Here is a 19462-nt window from a genome sequence, read left to right as displayed (position 1 = left end):
TTTATTAATCAATTTCACCAGATTGCTAAAACATTACAATAGGGGTAAAAATTATTATATTGAATTAATATATTAGCAATTTTACTTCAATTTGCTTCTCTGAACACTACGTCGTAATTTACCTTTCAATTTATGTTTTATAAGTTAACAGCTCTTTTTTAACGCACTTTTGATGCTGGGGATTTTGTTCCTAGCTTTGCGTCAAAATACGAAATTTGGTGCAGTGAAATAATGACAGTTATACACAACCACGAATTTTATGACACTTGAACTATAATAATGCCTGAGTAAGGCTGTTAATTTATCGAGAGTGCGACGTGCGTAAACAAAAGGAAAAAAAGAGCAGAAAAAGGAAGTTTAATTATATTTTTACTAATAACATTAAAAGTATATAATTATGGAACAAGAGAAGACCGCCGCACAGAAATTAGTTGACCGTAAAGAGCGCCTAAGAAATTTACACAAAATGCGACAAGAAGCTCGTACACACAATCATCAGGAAGTAATAGCTGAAGATGCTCGGAAAAAGTTACCCAACAATTGGGAAGCCCGAAAACGTCAAGCCGATTGGATTATGGCTGATGAAAAAGCTCGTGAAGAGGCAAAAGCCGAAGGCAAGGATTATGATCGCCTAAAATTGTTGCAAATATCTGCAATTGATGCTGAAAGAATAGAACGCAAACAAAGAAAGAAGAATCCAGATGGTGGATTCGCCACTTTTGAAGCCCAGACAGCACGGCAGTACGCTCGTTTAGTAAAAAATATGCCTACACGTGACATGAAAAAATATGAAAAACAAAGACAGGATTTAGGAGAAGCATTTTATGGTGGTCCAAATACTGTACTTCACGGATTGGTTAAAGATTCGCCCGATGCCATTAACAATATGGTTAAAGATCTAGAACAGCAAATAGAGAAACGTAAAAAGTACTCCAGGAGACGCACTTACAATGACGACGCGGATGTGGACTTTATCAATGAAAGAAACAGTAAATTTAATAAGAAATTAGAGCGTTTCTACGGCGAACACACAGCTGAGATAAAGCAGAATCTGGAAAGAGGAACAGCAATTTAAGTTTTTAAATTAACTAATAAGATTTATTTGTATACTTTAGTCATTTAAGAAATATATGTACATAAAGCTAAAGAAAATTGAAATTCTCTAAAGATAATTTCTCAGCATCTTTGTTTATTTCGGCCTTTGATTCTTCGGAAATAATCCTTACTACAGTCTCGTCCATATCATCATTGGGATTATCATCTAATATGCAAAGTAAACCATCATCTTCATAAGTGGGGAAAAAATATTCTGGCTTATCCCATTGCTTTCGTTCACCGACACCATAATGTGCTTCCTTTTCCAAGTGTTGCAATAGTTCATTATTGTTTTTAAAACTTCTATTGCAAGTAACACAACGGTGTTGATAAGTCTGCCGGCGAACATAGTTAACTATCTTAATTCTTTGATAAAAGTTTAAACCTTTTAAACAGCTATCGAAATCCAAATTATGGTCTGCCAGCAAATGATGTCTAAACGTATTAAAATCTTTGCACTGTTCGATGCAATACAGGCAGGTTAAGGTTTGCAGAGACTCTGCGTTCCAATCAGACCAATCTGAATCACTGTCTTCACTGGCTTGGTTTTGCTTAAAGCTAACACATTCACTGTTTTTCGAAGAACATATCGCTTCTTTGTGTTGATTCTTATCAGCAGGCTTTTGTCTCGTTTTATGTGGATATGATAAATGTTTCGTGACATGCACTTGATTTACCCGATAATTCTCTAGGAAGTATTTATCGTATGATCTGTTGTTAGGATTAATACGTTTATGACCTTTTTTGCGCATATGTTCTTTGAGAGTGGCTCGATCTTTAAACTTTTTCTCGCAATACAAACATATCAATTTTTCCAAATTATTAGCAACCTTTGCTACCAACTCATCTATGAACACCAAATTTTCAGATTTGCCCAGTTGAAGGAAGTGCTTGCTAAATAAATGTTCTATGTAGGTTGATCTCAATCCTGATATGACATCGCGACAATATAAACATTCTCGTTGGAAAGTCCGATCTGTCAATTCGTGTTGATGTTGAGACAACACCTTTTCCAAATGTTTTTCTTTCAACTTATCTCTTAATTCACGATCCTTAGGAAGAATATCACTTAAGAGATAATATTTTTCATTTTTTGAATATGTGCCATCTGGTAGCTGATCCAATAACATGGTAGTACAATATTCCTCGAATTCGTGACATTTGAACTCCTTTTGCCAAAACTCCAGGTATTCTTCTAAAAGTGCTATTTCTTCCACATCGGCTATAACCAAACGGTGGGATAAGAACAAATGACCCAAATAATCTTCTTTCCCTAAAGGAAAACTGAAAATTATATTACACTTTAAGCAGCTAACGGGCTGAGATTGTTTTGAGATAGAAGGCTTTGTATAGTTGAACATTAAAATTGGGAAAGGATCACTTCTAAACAAATTTTTTCCATTCATATCCATTTTATCTTTTGATTAAAATGTGATCATGTTATGAATCCGCTTAGTGGTGAGAGTTACCCGACCAGATTTCGGATTTACGTCTAATTCAAATCCACCTATTTTAAATGAGTTCGTTTGCAATATTATTTATGTTAACTAAAAAATATAATCATGATAATGTAAAAGTGTGAGCCATTAGTGTTGCCTAGATATCAGTTTACGGTGTTAAGCGTAAATATGTTGGGATTTGATAAAAAGCTTACTTCCCATATGTTATAGGACAGTGTAAGCAAAAATAAAGAAACCAACGTAAACACAAACAACAACTTTGTAAAAAACAACATTAAGAAAATTAGTGGAAAAAAAAGCAAGTTTGTTAATTTATTAGCGATAGAGAAGATTGATTAGATATATCTAAATATATATAATATATATTTTTTTGCGTATCAATTGATCCATAATTCGTATACTATCACTCTCTAAAAAACAGTTTGATAGATATATTTCAATTTTAAAATAAATGTTCTTTATTGCTTGTCTCTCATTTCTTATAAAACGGGGCATAGTATAAACCCAAATTGCAAATCACATTAGTGTAAGGTAAACGTAAATTAGACAAATAATTTCAAATATTAATATGTTTTTATTGCTTCTGTGTTGTTTTTTTTTTGTTTTATTTGTATGATACATCCAAAACCATATGGTTTGTCAATTCACATTAAATTTGTAAAAAGTCGTCAAAGTTGAAGCCACAAGCCGAAAATGGGAATAACGCTTCATTGTGTGTTTTCCCTAAGTGATAACAATCAGATATGCAACGAGTAATTTTCCCGAGGAAAGTTTATTTTAAATGTCTGCAGAAAAGTAATTGTTTCTTGATTTTTTATAAAAGACTAAGAACTAAAAAAAAGTTATCTATTTTACCTGGGGTAAGAATCAAAAAAGAAACAAATATGATATTAAAATTATTGTACATTTCGATTCGGTTGAAATATGGAAAAATACATTTGGGAAATGGTGTGTAATCTTGACAAAACATCTCAATAAAGCTAAAATGAAAACTGAATCATAAATTTTGGCAAATTTATTATAACATTTTCGTCAATTCTAGTATTTTCATTAGATGAAATAAAACAAAATGTTTTACAGAATGAAACAGTCTTCAGAATTAGAAATTAAAATTCCTTAATGAATAACAAATTCCTAAATAAAAAATCCTGTTTTTTTTTTTTTTTTTTTGTTAATCAACAAGATTCATTTTCTGCTTGACTGTTGGCAATCATTATCAAAAGTGAACGATTGTTGCCTGTTGCTTATTCGGTATTAGGACGGTAGAAAAAAGGATTTAACGCCGTTATTTAGAAGGTATTTCATCATAAAAATTGTAATCAATAATATAAACGAAAACAGAAATAGAATGGTTATAAAAGTGCAAAAAAAAAAAGTTAAGTGAAGCCTTATACAAATAGTGTGATAAGCGAAGAAGAAAAAATTAATCACCCTTAAAAGCAAAAAAAAAAAAAAAGAAAAGAAAACGTCATAGCCAAAAGCTACTGCTGTAGAATAAAAAAGAAAGAGAGCAGTTTTAAAACATATTTCCCGTTAAAGAAATTTGTTCTTAACTAAGGTTAATATTTGAAATTAAAGTATTGAAAAGAATTTGCGAAGATTTTTTGTGGTAAGTTTCCTTTTTGTACTTCTTTTTATGCAATTTTCTTTGTTTTACATTTTCATCTAACGTTGCTCTTTGTTCATCTCTAAAATATTTATCGTTAAGGAAATCACCTGTTTTTTAGTATTTTCTTTATTTTCTTTATAGTAAATTGTATCTCTCCTTACAAATCCTACAGATACATTATAACACTGTATCTTCATTAAACTTAATACTCACTTGTTTCTCCTGAGACACCTTAACTAAATTTAATTTGCTCTCTTCTATGATTTGCAGTCTTTTTCACTTAAAATAGATATTTTCTGATAAATGTACTATTTCAATAAATATATATATCGAGATATGAAAAGTATGCATTATAAATATTTTATTGCGTTTTTCTCTGTTATTATGCATTTAGTGATTCTTATTTGATTTGCTATTGACGTTGGGAATTTCCCTTTCATTTTAGCTGATATATAATATTATTGTCACATCATTCAAAATTGCATTAAGTAGCGTTAAGGTTGATTTATGTGATTTAAGAAAGAGAAAAAAGTATTTTATGTTTCTTGTTTTATGCTTCTCCTATTTTAAGATAATCAAATGTCTTCCATTTAAGGGAAAGTAAATTCTTTTATATTTTAAAAGTGATGCGTTCGTATCTTTTCCACAATTTATCTCTAATACTATCCCAAGATTATCTAAATGGTTTGGATAACGCGCTCGAAAATGTCGTTCAAAATGTTATTTTCCGTTTAAAAGAGATGAGAGACGAGGAAGTGTAGGTGATTGTAAGCGTAAAATGACCTGGATGGTTTTTTTTTCCTTTCTATTTTTTAATTTTTTTTTTCTTTTGAGCTCGAAAAAATGTTTTCATCAAAAACGGATACTTCGTCAGATGAGCTTTGCATATACCGTATCGCATATGAGCCAAAAAAACTTATCGTGCTAGAAATGTAGCAATATAATGTAAACAATCTAAAAAGCGTACATAGAAGAATAACAATAAAGTGGATATTAATTTGTATTATTTATTATGCGCATCATAAAAAAATATTTTTGATCGATCTAAATAACGAGGTTGATGTTATCGTTTCTTCTAGCCAGTTTCTTGAAGTTGCAATTAAATTAGAAATGTGGTAAAGAAGAACAATACGTTAGTTACATCCCTAAAGATGAGCTAAATGCTTGGAATAGATCGAACGCCGCCTTTTCACGTACTGAAGAGATTCTGTTAGGTAAGAAAGGTTTAGAAAGAAAACCGAACTTGAACGGATAGCTAATATCAATTAAAACGATGTTGGTGAACTAGAGAATGTCTCATCCAACAATCACCATTTACCTTAGTAGAGTAGGCAAAGTGCCTAAGAGATCTAAATCTATACGAATTGTGACAGTTTCTGCAGAAGTCGTTTCAAGATAGGGCTAAAGTAATGCTATGTCAGTTGAAATGTCTTTGCTCTGTTATAACATTGACGAATGCTATTACATCTGGTCTGGTCCTAAAGAGGAATTTGCTGTTTTCTCACCCATGTTTGTGGATTTTTTTTCGTTATCTTGACGAATTTATTCTGTTAATAATTTTGTAGATTTAAAGATCACAGCAGGAACTCTAGTATCGAGTAAGATAAGTTGGTTACAATTACATGAGATGTTGCAATCCATCGCAAAAGCAGACCACGCATAGTTGCCCGGTTTCAGATTTTACGGTACGAGGAAGCAAGTAATGCTTCACCTACCTAATGAAGCTAACAATTCGATAGAAGCTTCTAGCTATTTGTACAAAGATATTCGTTTTTCAAGTTACTCGAGTTATTAAGGATACACTTAACAAGTAAGTGGTCGCTAGGCAAAAAGTGCTGTGCGGTGGTTAGTAAGACCAGTGTTTGTTTTCACTACGTAGGTGAGGATTCAGTTAGTCTTCTGTCGACTGTTTTATGCGGTGCATTTTACGTTCAACTGTTTTTCTTAATCTTTGAAATGGATAGACAAGAAATACATATCCGATTTGTATTACATGCAATTTTAAGAAGACAATAGCGCCTTGGTAACAGTTAGCAAAAAATGGGTTGCCTATGACAACATCGTCCGCAAAAGACAACGGTCGGATAAGGATCATCATCCTTACCAGACAGCGAATACCCATATCAAAGAGATTTTAATGCCTGTATGGTGGGATTGTCAAGGTATACTTAACTAATAACTCTTGAAATCAAATTTAATGATTACAGCGGATAAGTACGTCCAGTAGCTGTAAAGAGTGCAACAGAAACTCCATGAAAAGCGTCTTGCACTCGCCAATCGCAAATACATCTGTTTTTTGCACGGCGGTGCGCCGCATACAATAAGGGTCACTCAAGAAAAAATTCTTAAGCTTGTTTAAGTACACCCACCTTATACCCCGGACCTTGCTACACCCGCCTAACACCTCTTCTGTTCCTTACATAACTTTTTGAATGGAAAAGCCTTCAATTCTGAAGAGCAAGTCCATCAGGCTGTCGAATTTTTTCTTCCAGTCCAAACCAACCACATCTTACAGGAAAAAAATTGATAAACTGGCAGGAAGATGGGAGATCGTCCTACATAATATTAGCGATAATATAATAAAATAACGGTAATTACTTATTATTCGACCCAATAAATCGACTTTAGTAGCAATTTTTATGAGTGTTGACATTCTTCTCAGCAAATAAGGAATGAATTAAAAAATCAATGGAAGTGACGCTTTGTATTAGAGTGTCAACTAAGTCAACTCAATAGCATATTCAATGTGATGTGATAAGTGATTGAGAGAGATCTTCAAAATCAATATAAGGCAAAGTAAGTTCTCTCAACTGTTACAAAATAATTATTATTTGGAAAGAAATTTATATAAATATTATGACGTCAGCTTATTAGTTGATTAACTGACGTTCGGAATTCCTTAGAACGCCTTTTTCAAATGGTAATGGCGCGTGAGAAAAATTCACAAACACATAGTAGAACAATATAAACAGAATTTGCACATATTTCGTTTTCTTTTTTTTTTCTCATTTTCTTTTGTTTTCTTCTCATTTTCTTTTCTCTTTTTCTTTGCTTCATATTGATTGGTTTTATAAATAATTTATAAATAATTATTTGTTAAAAATTTTCTTGTTTTTTACTTATAATTGTTTTTTTTATTATTTATTTGTTGCCATCTATCTGCTCGAAGAGAGAATTTTAAAAGCAAGTGAAAGTTAGTGTTTAATTTAGCGGATATATAAACATTTTAAAAATAAGGTGTTTATACGTAAAAATATTATTTAAAAATACAATATATGCATATAAACATATGAACGTGTTGTTTCCGGTCTAGCACTCAATTCGCTATCGATTGCCAACATTAGTTTTGCTTGCTTTCGAGCACGTATATATATATATATATATATGGATTTATGTTTCTACTATATATCCTACGTAGATATGTTCATATCTATAATGTATATAGATATGGATGGTTATATAGAAGCATATATGTATGTACAGATAAACAGATATATGGTATTTAATAAATTTGAATCGATTCTTTATAATTTTATTTTATTTCATTTTTTTTCATTTATTTTAACATTATCTATTGGTAATGAAGCCTTTGAGGTTTTCTTTTATGTATTTAAGCAATACCAGGTGCAATTTTGTTATTTTGCCAAAGGTATACATATATTCGCACACATTATCCGCATTTAATTGTAATAGATAGACTCACGCTGTCGGCGGCCTCTCTGCCTTTATGTCTATCACATGCTATTCGATTTTTCGTCAAAGTAACCCATCAAATCTCATTATCAGTAAGCGAGAAATTTATTGTTTCGCTTAAACATGTTTGTGCATTTATTCGCTACAAAAATTCGCAGTAACACATTTGCAACTTCTCCATCCTTCCTGGATGTTGTAATGTACTTAATTAAATTGTACGTTATAATTAGCTTAAATTTGACGGGTAGTCACCTGCCCTTATCTGCACCAAAAATAGGGTGTTTTTCCTTAGCGATATAAAATGAAAAGATTTTTTTAATATACGGATGTTTTTACAGCATAAGTTTACAATTTTGAAACTATTAGATGTTTGAACTTGAAGAAAATCATTTATTGAAAAATATTGGTACAACCAAAATAATACTTTTCATCATTATCTACAACCTATTCATGTCGAGAGAACCAACCAAACCATTACGCTGCACCATACTAAACATGGGATAATCAGAAGGCGCCACTTGTAGTGAGTACGCTGGGCGTGGCAGAATGTTCCATTCGAGCTGCAAGAGAGTATCCTGGACAACTTTTGCAACAAGTAGCGAAAATAGCGTGTTCAGTCAATTGGTATGGTAGCCATTCTAGTCGCTATTGCTGGTCTGGTTTTTGCAACAATACAGGGATTATTTTATTCAATTGACATTGGTAGACGTCAGTTCTAATTGGTTTTAGGAGCTCGTAACACACTCTACCTTGTTGATCCCAAAATTTACACAGAAAAACATTATGGCCATGAACGCTCCACATCTCCTCGAAAAACCCACGACTTTTTGTGCTTGAGATTGCCGAAATCGATTCACTTTTCATCAGCAGTCACAATACGCCACCAAAAACTCTTCTTCTTTACCTGGCAATCAATGAAACTACCGTGTTGGAACGGTTCGAAATGGCATTTTCAGTTAATTCGTACGCTTAGCCATTTTCCCTCCTCATGAAGGGAAAGATGAGTAACTGTTGATTCATTAAAGGCTAAGCTATTTGAAAGTTTTTTGAGAATTTGAGCTGGGATTTCGTGCAATAAATCTTGCAATTCATTGTCTCTGAACTGTTTTGTCCTTCAGGGCGAAGGTCAAAATCATTGTTACGTGCGCTGGTATTTCATGTTTCTTTATCTTCTTTACCTGAAAAAGTAGCTGATCAAAATTTTTGCAAACACACAATATATGTAAAATTTCTCTTTTAGGAATTTTCGTAGATAAAAAATGGAGTTTTGACCGATCTCATAGAGAAGAAAGGGTTATAATTGTGAAATATATATAGCTAAAATAAAACGCTAAAAATTCTCTATGTATGCGATCCAAAATTCCGCAATAGGTCCGTCCATTGTATTGGGAAGTCGATTTGAAAACAAGTAAGAAAATTATATTTGGGTGTGGCCGAATCTTTTATGCCCTTAAAAAGATTAAAAAAGAAAAAAAAACGAAATTTTCATTTCTTACAGTGTCGGATGGAAATTTTTATCGTATGTTTAGTGTGTCGTAGTTTACGAGTAATGAGCAAAAGACCCGGAAAGTAAAGGTGTTCTCAATTTTTGTTGCATTATAGGCGTGTCCGGTTTGGGACTTTTTCAAATTTGTAAGCGATGTCTTCATTTTTGCGTACACGTGCACAGACAGGACAGCACGGATATACAGAGGAACGGACGTACTGACATACTTAGGTGCATTCCAAATTTTTTGTGACTTTTGAAGCTTGCTTTTCTGCTTTACAAATGTATTGAGAAAAAAATTAAATTTTGATACACTATAATATTGGGTAGGCGTCGTCGATCTTCCCTATAATAATTAAGTATGTCCGTCTGTCTGCCTCTCCATGTTCGCGTGAAGATAAGGGCGAAACAACCTACTGATTGATAAGCGCAATCAAGTTTAAATTCAAAAGTGGACATTACCTGTCTACAATAGTGAAGATTGCCGCAAAATACACAGTCGACTGCGGTATGGAAATAATTAACTCAAATATATACTATCCAATGCTATATAGAAATAAAATTATAATGGGTACATAGTTAGTATGTGACATTTCAGTTTATAATACATTTCAGAATGTTTCAGAAATTGTAGGAAAATTTTGAATTCAAAAATACTGCATATGGACGATATTTATTAGACTGCTTTTTTTACTCATATATTGTCTTTACTTTATTTTTGAATCAATTTGATGTACATGCATATATATAAATATCATTCGCATATTCGCAAGTATATGCAACAATTCTTTTTTGGTCCCCATCATACATTGCGTCTGTGCTTAATTATATCGCGGGAAAGTGTCGCATATGGAATAAAAATTGAAATTTGTATCGAGAAAGTGTTGTTACGAAAATCACCCGATTACTCATTTAACACTCACTTGATTTTTACGAAAATGATATTTCCTAGGATTATTGCAAAGTAAGAAAAGCAAAATTAGATATTAAATGGCGGGCGCCTTAGCGGTAGCTAGCGATTGACGAAAAGGTTAGTAAAACTATCAGAATGAAATCTGGTATGGATTGAGAGACTTGTTTTCAAGAGGACTTGCTAAAGGCCAAGTGGCCTTTGAAGAGAAGAGTTGATCAAGTGTTTGAAGTGTGGAGAGTTATTTATAAAGTACGAAGACTGTCGGCTCTGTAAGCAAATTCATTCTAAGCTCTATAAAAAAATTTCTGTAAATAGTTTTCCAATTTTGTAAATAAAGTCTACGCTGCCCACAATCCGGCGCTACGAATCTAGTGTGAGAAATATAAAACAAGGGCAAGTACAACAAAAAGCAAAAAAGGTATTTTCCATATCAGTAGTCATTCCAGGCCCCAAAGCTAGTCTTGAACACGTTAAAACGTATGCTAGAGATAAGAAGAGGGCGCGGTAAGCGAAAGCGCAGATCGATTTCATTAGCAACGAATCGATCCCCAACGTGCTTTCTTTTCTTGTTGGTCAAATCCGACTTTTTTCAAAGAACTGTTTCACCTAAGGTAACAAGACATATGCCCTACAGACCTCCAAGCTACAAAACCACATATGACGGAGAGAGAGAGAGGAATGAAAGAAGATTTTCAAATTCTTCTTATTTTTCTGTTTTGAAAATGATCAGTCACAACGATCGGTTGTTATTTTAATATTGAACTTACCTTCTTAATATTGGAGAATTAATGCTGGATGGATAATGTTGGATACTTGCTATATATTTTGTCCGTAATAGTTGCTCATTATCTCGTTACGGCTTTTATGCATACACGCAATATCGAGATCATAATTTATTGAAAGACATTTCCCCTTTCCACACAAGTTCATAACACCTACTGATTTGGTATGAAATTCAGTAGAGAATTGAAATGAGCCCACATTTGAAAAATTAAAAAAAAGAAATTATAGTCAACTGAATCTGTTGATACCTACCAGTTGTTGGTTTTGTTGTTCTTTTCCTATAGACTGCACAATGCATAATAGATTTATTAGAGAGCTGGAAACATATATAGAGAATAAGCGCTCGTAATAACGATGAAGACCTAGAATCAATGTAGTAAGGACCGTCCCTCTGACTGTTTGTATGATACGATGCGCACATCAAGGAGCTTGAGAGTAATGTATGCATCCTTTCTGATCGTTTGCTCTTAAAAGTGGGCCCGCAAAGTTGATTCTTCATTATTTTAGATTAAGTTACTTTATTTACGTGGCGTTGGGGGTTGCAACATTTTGAAACCTTATTTTACAATGCGTACTTCAAGAAGCTTGTTGAGACCGATAGCTTGAAAATGCGGCAACAAGTTGCTCCTCTAACTTATTTTACCTTAAATTACCCTGCCTAGGTTTGCTCTTAAAAGTACGGCAACAGAGTTGCTCCTCTAGTTTATTTTACCTTAAGTTACCTTGTCTAGGTTATCTGAAGCGTAGGTTGTAAGGGGCTAATTTTCAGAAAAATTAATTAAAATCTCGAAGGCGTTGAGCATCAGAGTAAACGGTCTGAGCCGTTTGGTATTTTTGATTTTATTGATTTTGTTTTTTTTTTTTTTTCTTTATTTCTTTCATATCCTATTAAGCATCAATTTAGTTGGGTGGGTGCCGTGTTGTAGGCAAAAGAAAAATTGTTTTTCATTCAAAGCTTATTATTTATTGTGTATTTAAGAAATTGTTAAATACATTATTTTTATTAAATTTTGACTACTTTGTATAGCGGTATATGCCTTAAAATAGCGACCACCTTTTATGCTTACACATGGCCGAAAACATTTTTATTGAATTTTTGGCAACATGCGTTGCGAATGGATTGAAACGAAAACAGTCGTTTTTTTTTTTTATTATTTATTTATTTGTTAATTTTTTTTTTTTAAATGTGCTTCTTCTTTCTCACACAACATTTCTCTCTTCGCCTGCCACATAACTCATAATCTGCAAATACGATTTCATTTTAATTCTTTTGACGTAAATCTCTCCCCCGTTGTACGATACGGTAAAAAGCAAGTAAACGAAAGAAAGAAAGTAGAGACAATACTTGCCGACAGCATGATTCTTGCTAATTGTGAAGGTTGTTTGTTTACGTATATATTTGTATATAGCCGAGTATCTTTTTGTATATCGAAATTGTATAAGTGGGCATAAACAATCTTCTGTAACAGCTTTATGGTCAGTTTTTAATGGTTTCTTTTTAATTATTATTATTATTATTATTATTATTTTTTTTTGTTTTTTTTTTATGTTTTTTATTTAACGTTAGGATTATATGATATACAAAACAAGCTAAGCAAAAGCTAAATTTATCTAAAATTGAGCAAATGAAATAAATATATTAAAATCGTTGAAAAATATTTTTGTTTTTTTTTTTATATATCGCTTGAGGCATCCCTCACAGATTTAGTACAATATATATAAATATTCCTAAAAGAAATCCAAAAAAATCATTGATCTTCTCAACTTTATTAAAGGCCCCTAAGAATTAGATTTTTGATACGTATGAATAGACTAATAATCATAGAATTTTATAGATTGATTTCGATATTCTAATTGACAATGGGTCATATAAAAAATCTCCGCGGTTTTTTCCGCGACTTCGAGCTTCTCTTTGCAGCCTGCTCTTTTCATATGATTCCAAACAATCATGTGGTTGATGAATAGTGCCTCTGCTATTTCCTGACAGCTTGTGTGCCTGTCCTGTTTACCAGTGGTAAATTATCATCGACCAGGGCGGTGTGCATCTTTGAGATTAAAATTTCCGGAACGGAATCGAGCCAATCACTGCTATATGTTTCGTTCATTTCAGTCGCTCAACGTTCACATCACGAATTTTTTTTTGCAGCTTTTGCTGCATGTTTTTAGTAAGAAAAAGAGAGGCAATAAGGTGAAGTGCTGTTCGATATGTAGGTATTATTACCATCCCGCGGAGACTTGTTATATATCACAACATAAAATGTAATCTTCGGCAAGCAAAATTAATTTGATTGTGATGTTCACTTTAATGAGAAATAGTATAAGATCTGATTCGGGTAAATTTTGTTTCTAAAGATTTGATAAAACGAGTATATCTTCTGGGATGAGTGAAAAAATCGTCAAATTAATGTTACTTGTAACAAATTCTTTCATTGCCGTTGTGTGTCTGTATAATTTTTTAGTCTCTTATTATACTTACTATGTTAGTCTTCGGTATGTTTAGTGCATTTTCATGTAGCATTTGCGATATGTTAACTGTAAATGTTTACATATTCGGAATATTTGTACGATTGTATATGTGAGGAGAGTTTTAGGTTATACTTCTGCGAAGAAACACATTCATGCTCAGCAATTAACTCGTACAGTACTGCCATACGTCAAATATTTTTTCTAATCAGAAATTTTAACAAATTTTTGTTTTTTTGCTTTTGTGCACGTGTAGAGTATCCTACGCTAGTTATTATTCGACTTTTATGAACGATACAAGAACAATATATTTTAATAAGGGTATAAGAGATATTTTTATATAGATTTATTCTCGTGATATAAATGAATATTGGCGGCGCTGTGGTCTCAAATTTGAGTATCTTCTGATAGCCAGTTGGTTCGAAGAGCGGAATTTAAATTCTTTTAGCTTGTTTCAAGGTCCATGAGAAGTTCACAGAAGCGTATTCCGTTCCCTAAGAGGTGGAATGCCTCCAAATCCAATCATGTTGTCACCATAACTACTTAACAGACTAATGTTTACTAGCGTTTACAGAGCTCTGTTAAGAGAGATTGTTAAATCGAATTTATTTTCACACCTTTGATTTTAATAATTTAAACTTATTTAGAAAGTGGGCAGAACGAATATATTTTCAAAAATCTTTTATAATTTTGATTCTTGTGAGCTGCAAGAAGCTTACAAAAGTCGTACGGCATTTGAAAGTGAAAGGCACGATGACGTTAACTTTGCAGCATTTTAAGAGAAGTAATTCTCAACCCACTTTGAGAATGTGTACAAAAATTCGCCTGTTCACCTGGGGCTCGCTATAAACCTTTGGTTTAATTTAGGGTATAAAAATATTAATTTTCTGAAAAATTCGTGAATTTAGATGTGAGCCTTCCACACTAAACATAATGAGATCGCGCTTGTATTCTTTAAAAAATTCATAAATTAAATAGATCGGAATATAAGCGATAAGCAAATCGGTCATCGGACACTGCCCCATAAAATATTGTGCCTAAGCATAATATCCACATTGAAAATTTCCTTCAATTGTTCCCGAGTTACAGGGTTTTTTTATGACTACACTTATGGTATTTTCAAAACAGTGAAGAAATCCGTATTTCGCTTGTAGACAAAATGCTGGCTTTTGAAAAATGCCGTTCAAAATTTAAAAAAGTCTTATGGCAACTCTTTTCATCTTTTCGAAGGTGATACGTTGTATTTAAATCAGGTCGTAAGCGCCCAAAGGTGTGGTCTTGCCAGAAAGAATAAAAAAAAAACGTAAAAATTATGCTTGATTATAAAAAGGTGAAGTTGCAACAGGTGTCTAACATGCTATCAAAAGGCAGTTTATGTGTTATCTTGCATGAATACTTGACCAAGAACAGAAAAGAGGAATTACCTTGTCACAAGCCGATGGCTACAATAGCAAAAGTGCATCAACTGCTGTTCGAATGGTTGACCAAAACACTATTCTAAATTCTCCAAATCTACCACTAAGTAGAAATGCTTGCATATTTCAAGGAATTACTTCAGATAAAAATAATTAGGTCAAATAATGACGTGATTGCGGCAACTGTAGCATGTTTCCACAATCTTGACTAATCGTTCTATTAAAATGCATCGAGATGCCAAGGAAGCATTGGATTGATTGCATTACGAATCGAATTTAGCAAGAAAAAAAAAAGAAAAAGTTTTTCCTTATGAAATCCCGGAAATTACTGATCACTGTAGTATTACTGAGAAAATCTTTACTCGTCTTCCTAACTATCTACGAGTCGGATCTAATGTGTACATTTCAAGCATGTCAAAACATTTTTTTTTTTTCATATTATTAGCGCAGACAACTACCGCTAACTTGCTTGAAATTCTTTAAATTTTCATTTGTACACACCCACCCACACATTTTAGTGAAATTCGACCCTAAATTTTTGAAATGAAACTTATGAGTACTTTCTCAATGTGTTTACATTTATGATATTTTCAAAGAAACATATTGTTACGAAAATCCCAAATTCAGCTAAATGTCAGCTAAGTAATTTTCGTAAGAATAAATTCCCTAAAGAAGGGAAAACCAAATGAGCATTCGCAGGCGCCTCATGCAGCTGCAGGCCGATGGAAACGATTAGAGGAAAAACCAGGCTGGGATTAGACCATAACCATAAATTTAGGTATAGTAACATTCTTGTAAAATTGTATATAAATCAAATATTTGTGAAAAGTAGAGTTAGTCTGGCAAGAACGTAGAAGTTGAGAGTACGGCCAAAATAGGTTGTAAATAAATATTCCTACTGTTGCGAAAGACAAAGTAGTAAAATAAAAGAACTTTGAAGTGCATTTCTCTTGAATAAAATATCCACGATCCAGTGATACGGACTGTATCTTGTAAAAAGCGAATTTCATAACAATATTTATACAACGTCAGATGTTGCCCGATTTCCAATATATAATCGCTTCTAGAGTGAGTTTAAAAATTCAGATAAAAAGCCGAACTTTGAAACATGTCAAGTTTGAAAACATGTTAATACTCTCCTTAGAAATTCACGGCAATCGGAGCAATAGGATATTTTATTGCCAGATAGATTAATTATATAGCGTATCGCACATCTCGTACATATATTTAAACGAATTCTCGGCTAGTTTGTCTGCACTTTGTAGGTTATTTTATCAATCTGCTGAGCTTCATTTAAAATAAATATTTTCATCTCATCGTCAAGACGATTAAACGTTCAACAGTCACATGTAAATGTGTGGGCATTGGTGAGCCGGTTGAGATCACTTCAAATGACGAAAATTCCACGAAATTTTTGATTTTTTTTTCGAAATTCTTTTAGTCTTGCTGCTGGGGGATGATAGCGTAAGATTTAGACCTATTTTTAGATTTAATCTCTCTCAATAAGATATTCGAGGGTTCTTTCAGCTTTTTTGCAATTAGAAATTGGTCTATGAAAATCTTTCAGATTTTTCGTCTAATGTGGACGTTTCAGACTTCATCTGTTTGAGTAGAAATTCAATAGCAACTAGACAACCAGAAAAGATAGATTGTCAAAGGGTTTTCTAAGAATAATTTCTATAGGAGTTACAATCCCCAATCTTAGAGCGATAGAAATGACATATTAAATTATGCAGAACGGAGAAATACCGATAGTTTTTCAAAAATGATAAAACGTGTAATTTGGAATTATTAAAGGAATTAACTAAAAAAATAAAGGATGAAGTATAAAAGGATTGTAAAGATAAATTCGAATTTAACTAGCAAAGATACCTACCATCTGTCTTAGCAGAGCTCCGTAAACAGTCTAACAAAACACTGTTAAGTAGTTAGGATTGAGATACAGTTGGATTTGGAAGCCTCTTATATTCGAATTGGTAAGTGAAAAATATCTTTTTGAAAACCTCGTGAGACAACCTAGACAAATTCAAATTTTGCTTTTAGAAACCATTTTTTACTATCCTTTTGAAATTTGGTACGTTAACAAAAAAGTTGCCCGGCTAGAAGAAATATCTTTCTATATGGAAATATCTTTCGGATGAGCTAAAGAAATTCAAAATTGTGGGTCGTCCATTAGAAATCCTTGGCCGGAGGTAACCATGGACAGGGGAGGGTGAAGAATGGCCCAGGGACTGCTATCTGCCCGTTCGGTAACTAGCTTTCGTTTGCCCTTTTACTCTTGTGAGGCTAGAGTACGTGTATTTCTTTTAGATGTAACCGAAACGGACAAATATCCCCCGAACTAACTAGCTCAGCAATGACACATGCGTCCGAGTCTACAACCTCCGAGGTAACACTTAAGTGCAGTCCTAAAAACAAAGGTCGAAATTCTGTGCTCAGGCAGACTGTGCGGACGTATAGACACATGCTAATGTTACATAACGTTTGGTACTAATCTTTTAGCCACACCTTAGCGGCTTTTAACAATCAACTAAAACAATTAACAATCTTCTGCTCACACCAAGCAAAGAATATTGTTTTCGCGCAAGTGCAGTGCACTCTTGTCCTAAACGTAAAAGATATATATCTACAACCTCCGATTCTCTTTAAGTGTCACTTGAGATTGACCCTAATAGAGTGCATACTTCGATATTCAGACAGATAAGGAGAATTTGACAGGCAAACAGTTACTTAAAAGTTTTCATATAGATTGAGATGGTGTAAGAGAATCTAGGCAACATTTTCTAATTCCTACTCTCTAGTTCCTAAGAGCAGAATTTTGAATTTGCTTAGCTTGTTTGAAAGGCATTTTCATAGAGATTCGGGAGGTGTCCGAAAAGATATTTTACGGGTTCTAGGCTTCCAAATCCTAACTACTTGACAGAGTCCTGTTGTAGGTTGTTTACGGATCTCTGTTACAACAGATGGTAGGTATCCTTGCTAGATAAATTCGAATTTATCTTTTATCTCACCCTTGACATATAACATATTCACATATAATCGATATGAAAGTATTAAAGTGGAGGTGAAAAAAATTTTGTATAAAAATGCTGTGCTGCGAACACACCCCCACAATTGAAAGAAGACAGCTGTTCATTCAGTCTGTCTACCTTACAAGAATTTAATTGATTTTAAATCGGTGAACGTGCTGGGGTAACAAGAGCATCGAAAACATCTCCTTATCAACGTTTTTATGGTCTTGGTTTATTTATTTGCCTTTACTTTTGCAAACGTTTGCATGCCTATGCCAGCAAAGACAAACATTAAATGTTAATTATTCAAATATTCTCTTAGTTTCCTAAGAGCGTTTAAAACGTTAACAACGACGCGCCAAATAATTTAAACAATTATAAAGTTTCGTCTTTTTTTTTATTTTTTATTTTGTTTTTACTTTGCAATAAAACAGATGTGCAAGTAAAGCTGCTTTATGTGTTAAATTTCATTACATTCTATTAGACAGTGGACATTGATCGACGATTGTTCCTAGAAAAAAAAAAAAATAAAAAAATAAAAAAATTAATCTAAATAAAAAGTTTTGTATTCGACGTCATTAGTTACTTAGTTTAACACTTACATTTGTTCTAATCTTATCGATTGATAGCGGAATATTTGAAGTGCTCCTCCTTAACAACTTTGATGCAATATTGACTTTTAAAAATAGAAAAATAAAAAAAACAAAAAAATTTTTATTTCACATACATACACTAAACTTACACACATATCGTTTGCCTATTATTATGAGATAGAAAAAAATGTAAGTTTTGCTCTTTTTTTTCTTTTTTTTTTTTTTTCTGTTATATTGAAAATAATATAAACATTTCCATTGGGATCTATATAATAAAAACAAAAATTTCCCATTTATGCATCAAATGTGCTGAAAGTATTAAAATGTATTTACGTTCAAATATTTGTTTGCTTTTCAGTTCGTATAAATGCTTGAAATTGTTTAGAATTTTTCCAAATATTTCATTTCGCATGCAGATGTAAAACGAACAAATTGCTAAGGATCGACGACTATTCTTTTCGATAAGTGCATACTCGCGCACTTATTGTTAGATGATTCTGAATATGTGTAGGATTTGCTTTCTCTTCGTGCTAAACTATAACATTTCATGGAAATGACATTAAATTTTGCCAATTTGTGCCAGAAATATGCCGCAAGCTAATCCGTAGAATGATCGGGTCTTGAGAAGGAGAAATTATCGATAAATTAGGCTTAGTATTGAATTGAATCGGCACTGAAATTGAACCAACTTTAAATTAAAATTGGATTAACATTGAAATTAAAATGATTTTGAAATGAAATCGCATTGAAATCGAATTTCGACATTGCATTGATTCATATTGACCGGATTTTGAAATTAAATCGAATTAAAATTGGATCGAAATGGAATTGAAATTGAATTGGTATTTCAAATCGATAATGAAATGAAATTGAATTGACATCCAATTGAAATTGAATTGAAACTAGCATTGAAATTAAACGATTTTGAATGAAATTGAATT

The 19462-nt window shown here is 32.7% G+C and overlaps 3 protein-coding genes across 9 annotated transcripts in view; 2 read left to right on the top strand and 1 right to left on the bottom strand.

Annotated features, from left to right (window-relative positions):
• Positions 1 to 277: 277 nt before the first annotated feature.
• Positions 278 to 1112, top strand: LOC119636128 (pre-mRNA-splicing factor Syf2). Its single transcript, XM_038031291.1, has one exon. It carries the CDS (start codon positions 398 to 400, stop codon positions 1073 to 1075), a length of 678 nt encoding a protein of 225 aa, XP_037887219.1. The 5' UTR covers positions 278 to 397; the 3' UTR covers positions 1076 to 1112.
• A 30-nt stretch (positions 1113 to 1142) lies between these two features.
• On the bottom strand, positions 1143 to 2709 carry LOC119636127 (zinc finger protein 277). Its single transcript, XM_038031290.1, has one exon. It carries the CDS (start codon positions 2505 to 2507, stop codon positions 1143 to 1145), a length of 1365 nt encoding a protein of 454 aa, XP_037887218.1. The 5' UTR covers positions 2508 to 2709.
• A 1011-nt stretch (positions 2710 to 3720) lies between these two features.
• Positions 3721 to 19462, top strand: part of LOC119636125 (myb-like protein AA) — a 23554-nt gene continuing 7812 nt past the window's right edge. For 4 of the 7 annotated variants that reach the window (XM_038031288.1, XM_038031287.1, XM_038031286.1 and 1 more), the window contains exon 1: positions 3862 to 4164. The gene's annotated coding sequence lies outside the window, so the exon portion shown is untranslated. The other 3 variants (XM_038031283.1, XM_038031284.1, XM_038031285.1) reach the window with 2 other exon arrangements.

This window comes from Glossina fuscipes, unplaced genomic scaffold (genome assembly GCF_014805625.2).
Source record: "Glossina fuscipes isolate IAEA_lab_2018 unplaced genomic scaffold, Yale_Gfus_2 28, whole genome shotgun sequence".
Lineage (NCBI taxonomy): Eukaryota > Metazoa > Arthropoda > Insecta > Diptera > Glossinidae > Glossina > Glossina fuscipes.
The sequence above is the reverse complement of the archived record's forward strand: the minus strand, read 5'-3'. Positions and strand labels throughout refer to the sequence as shown.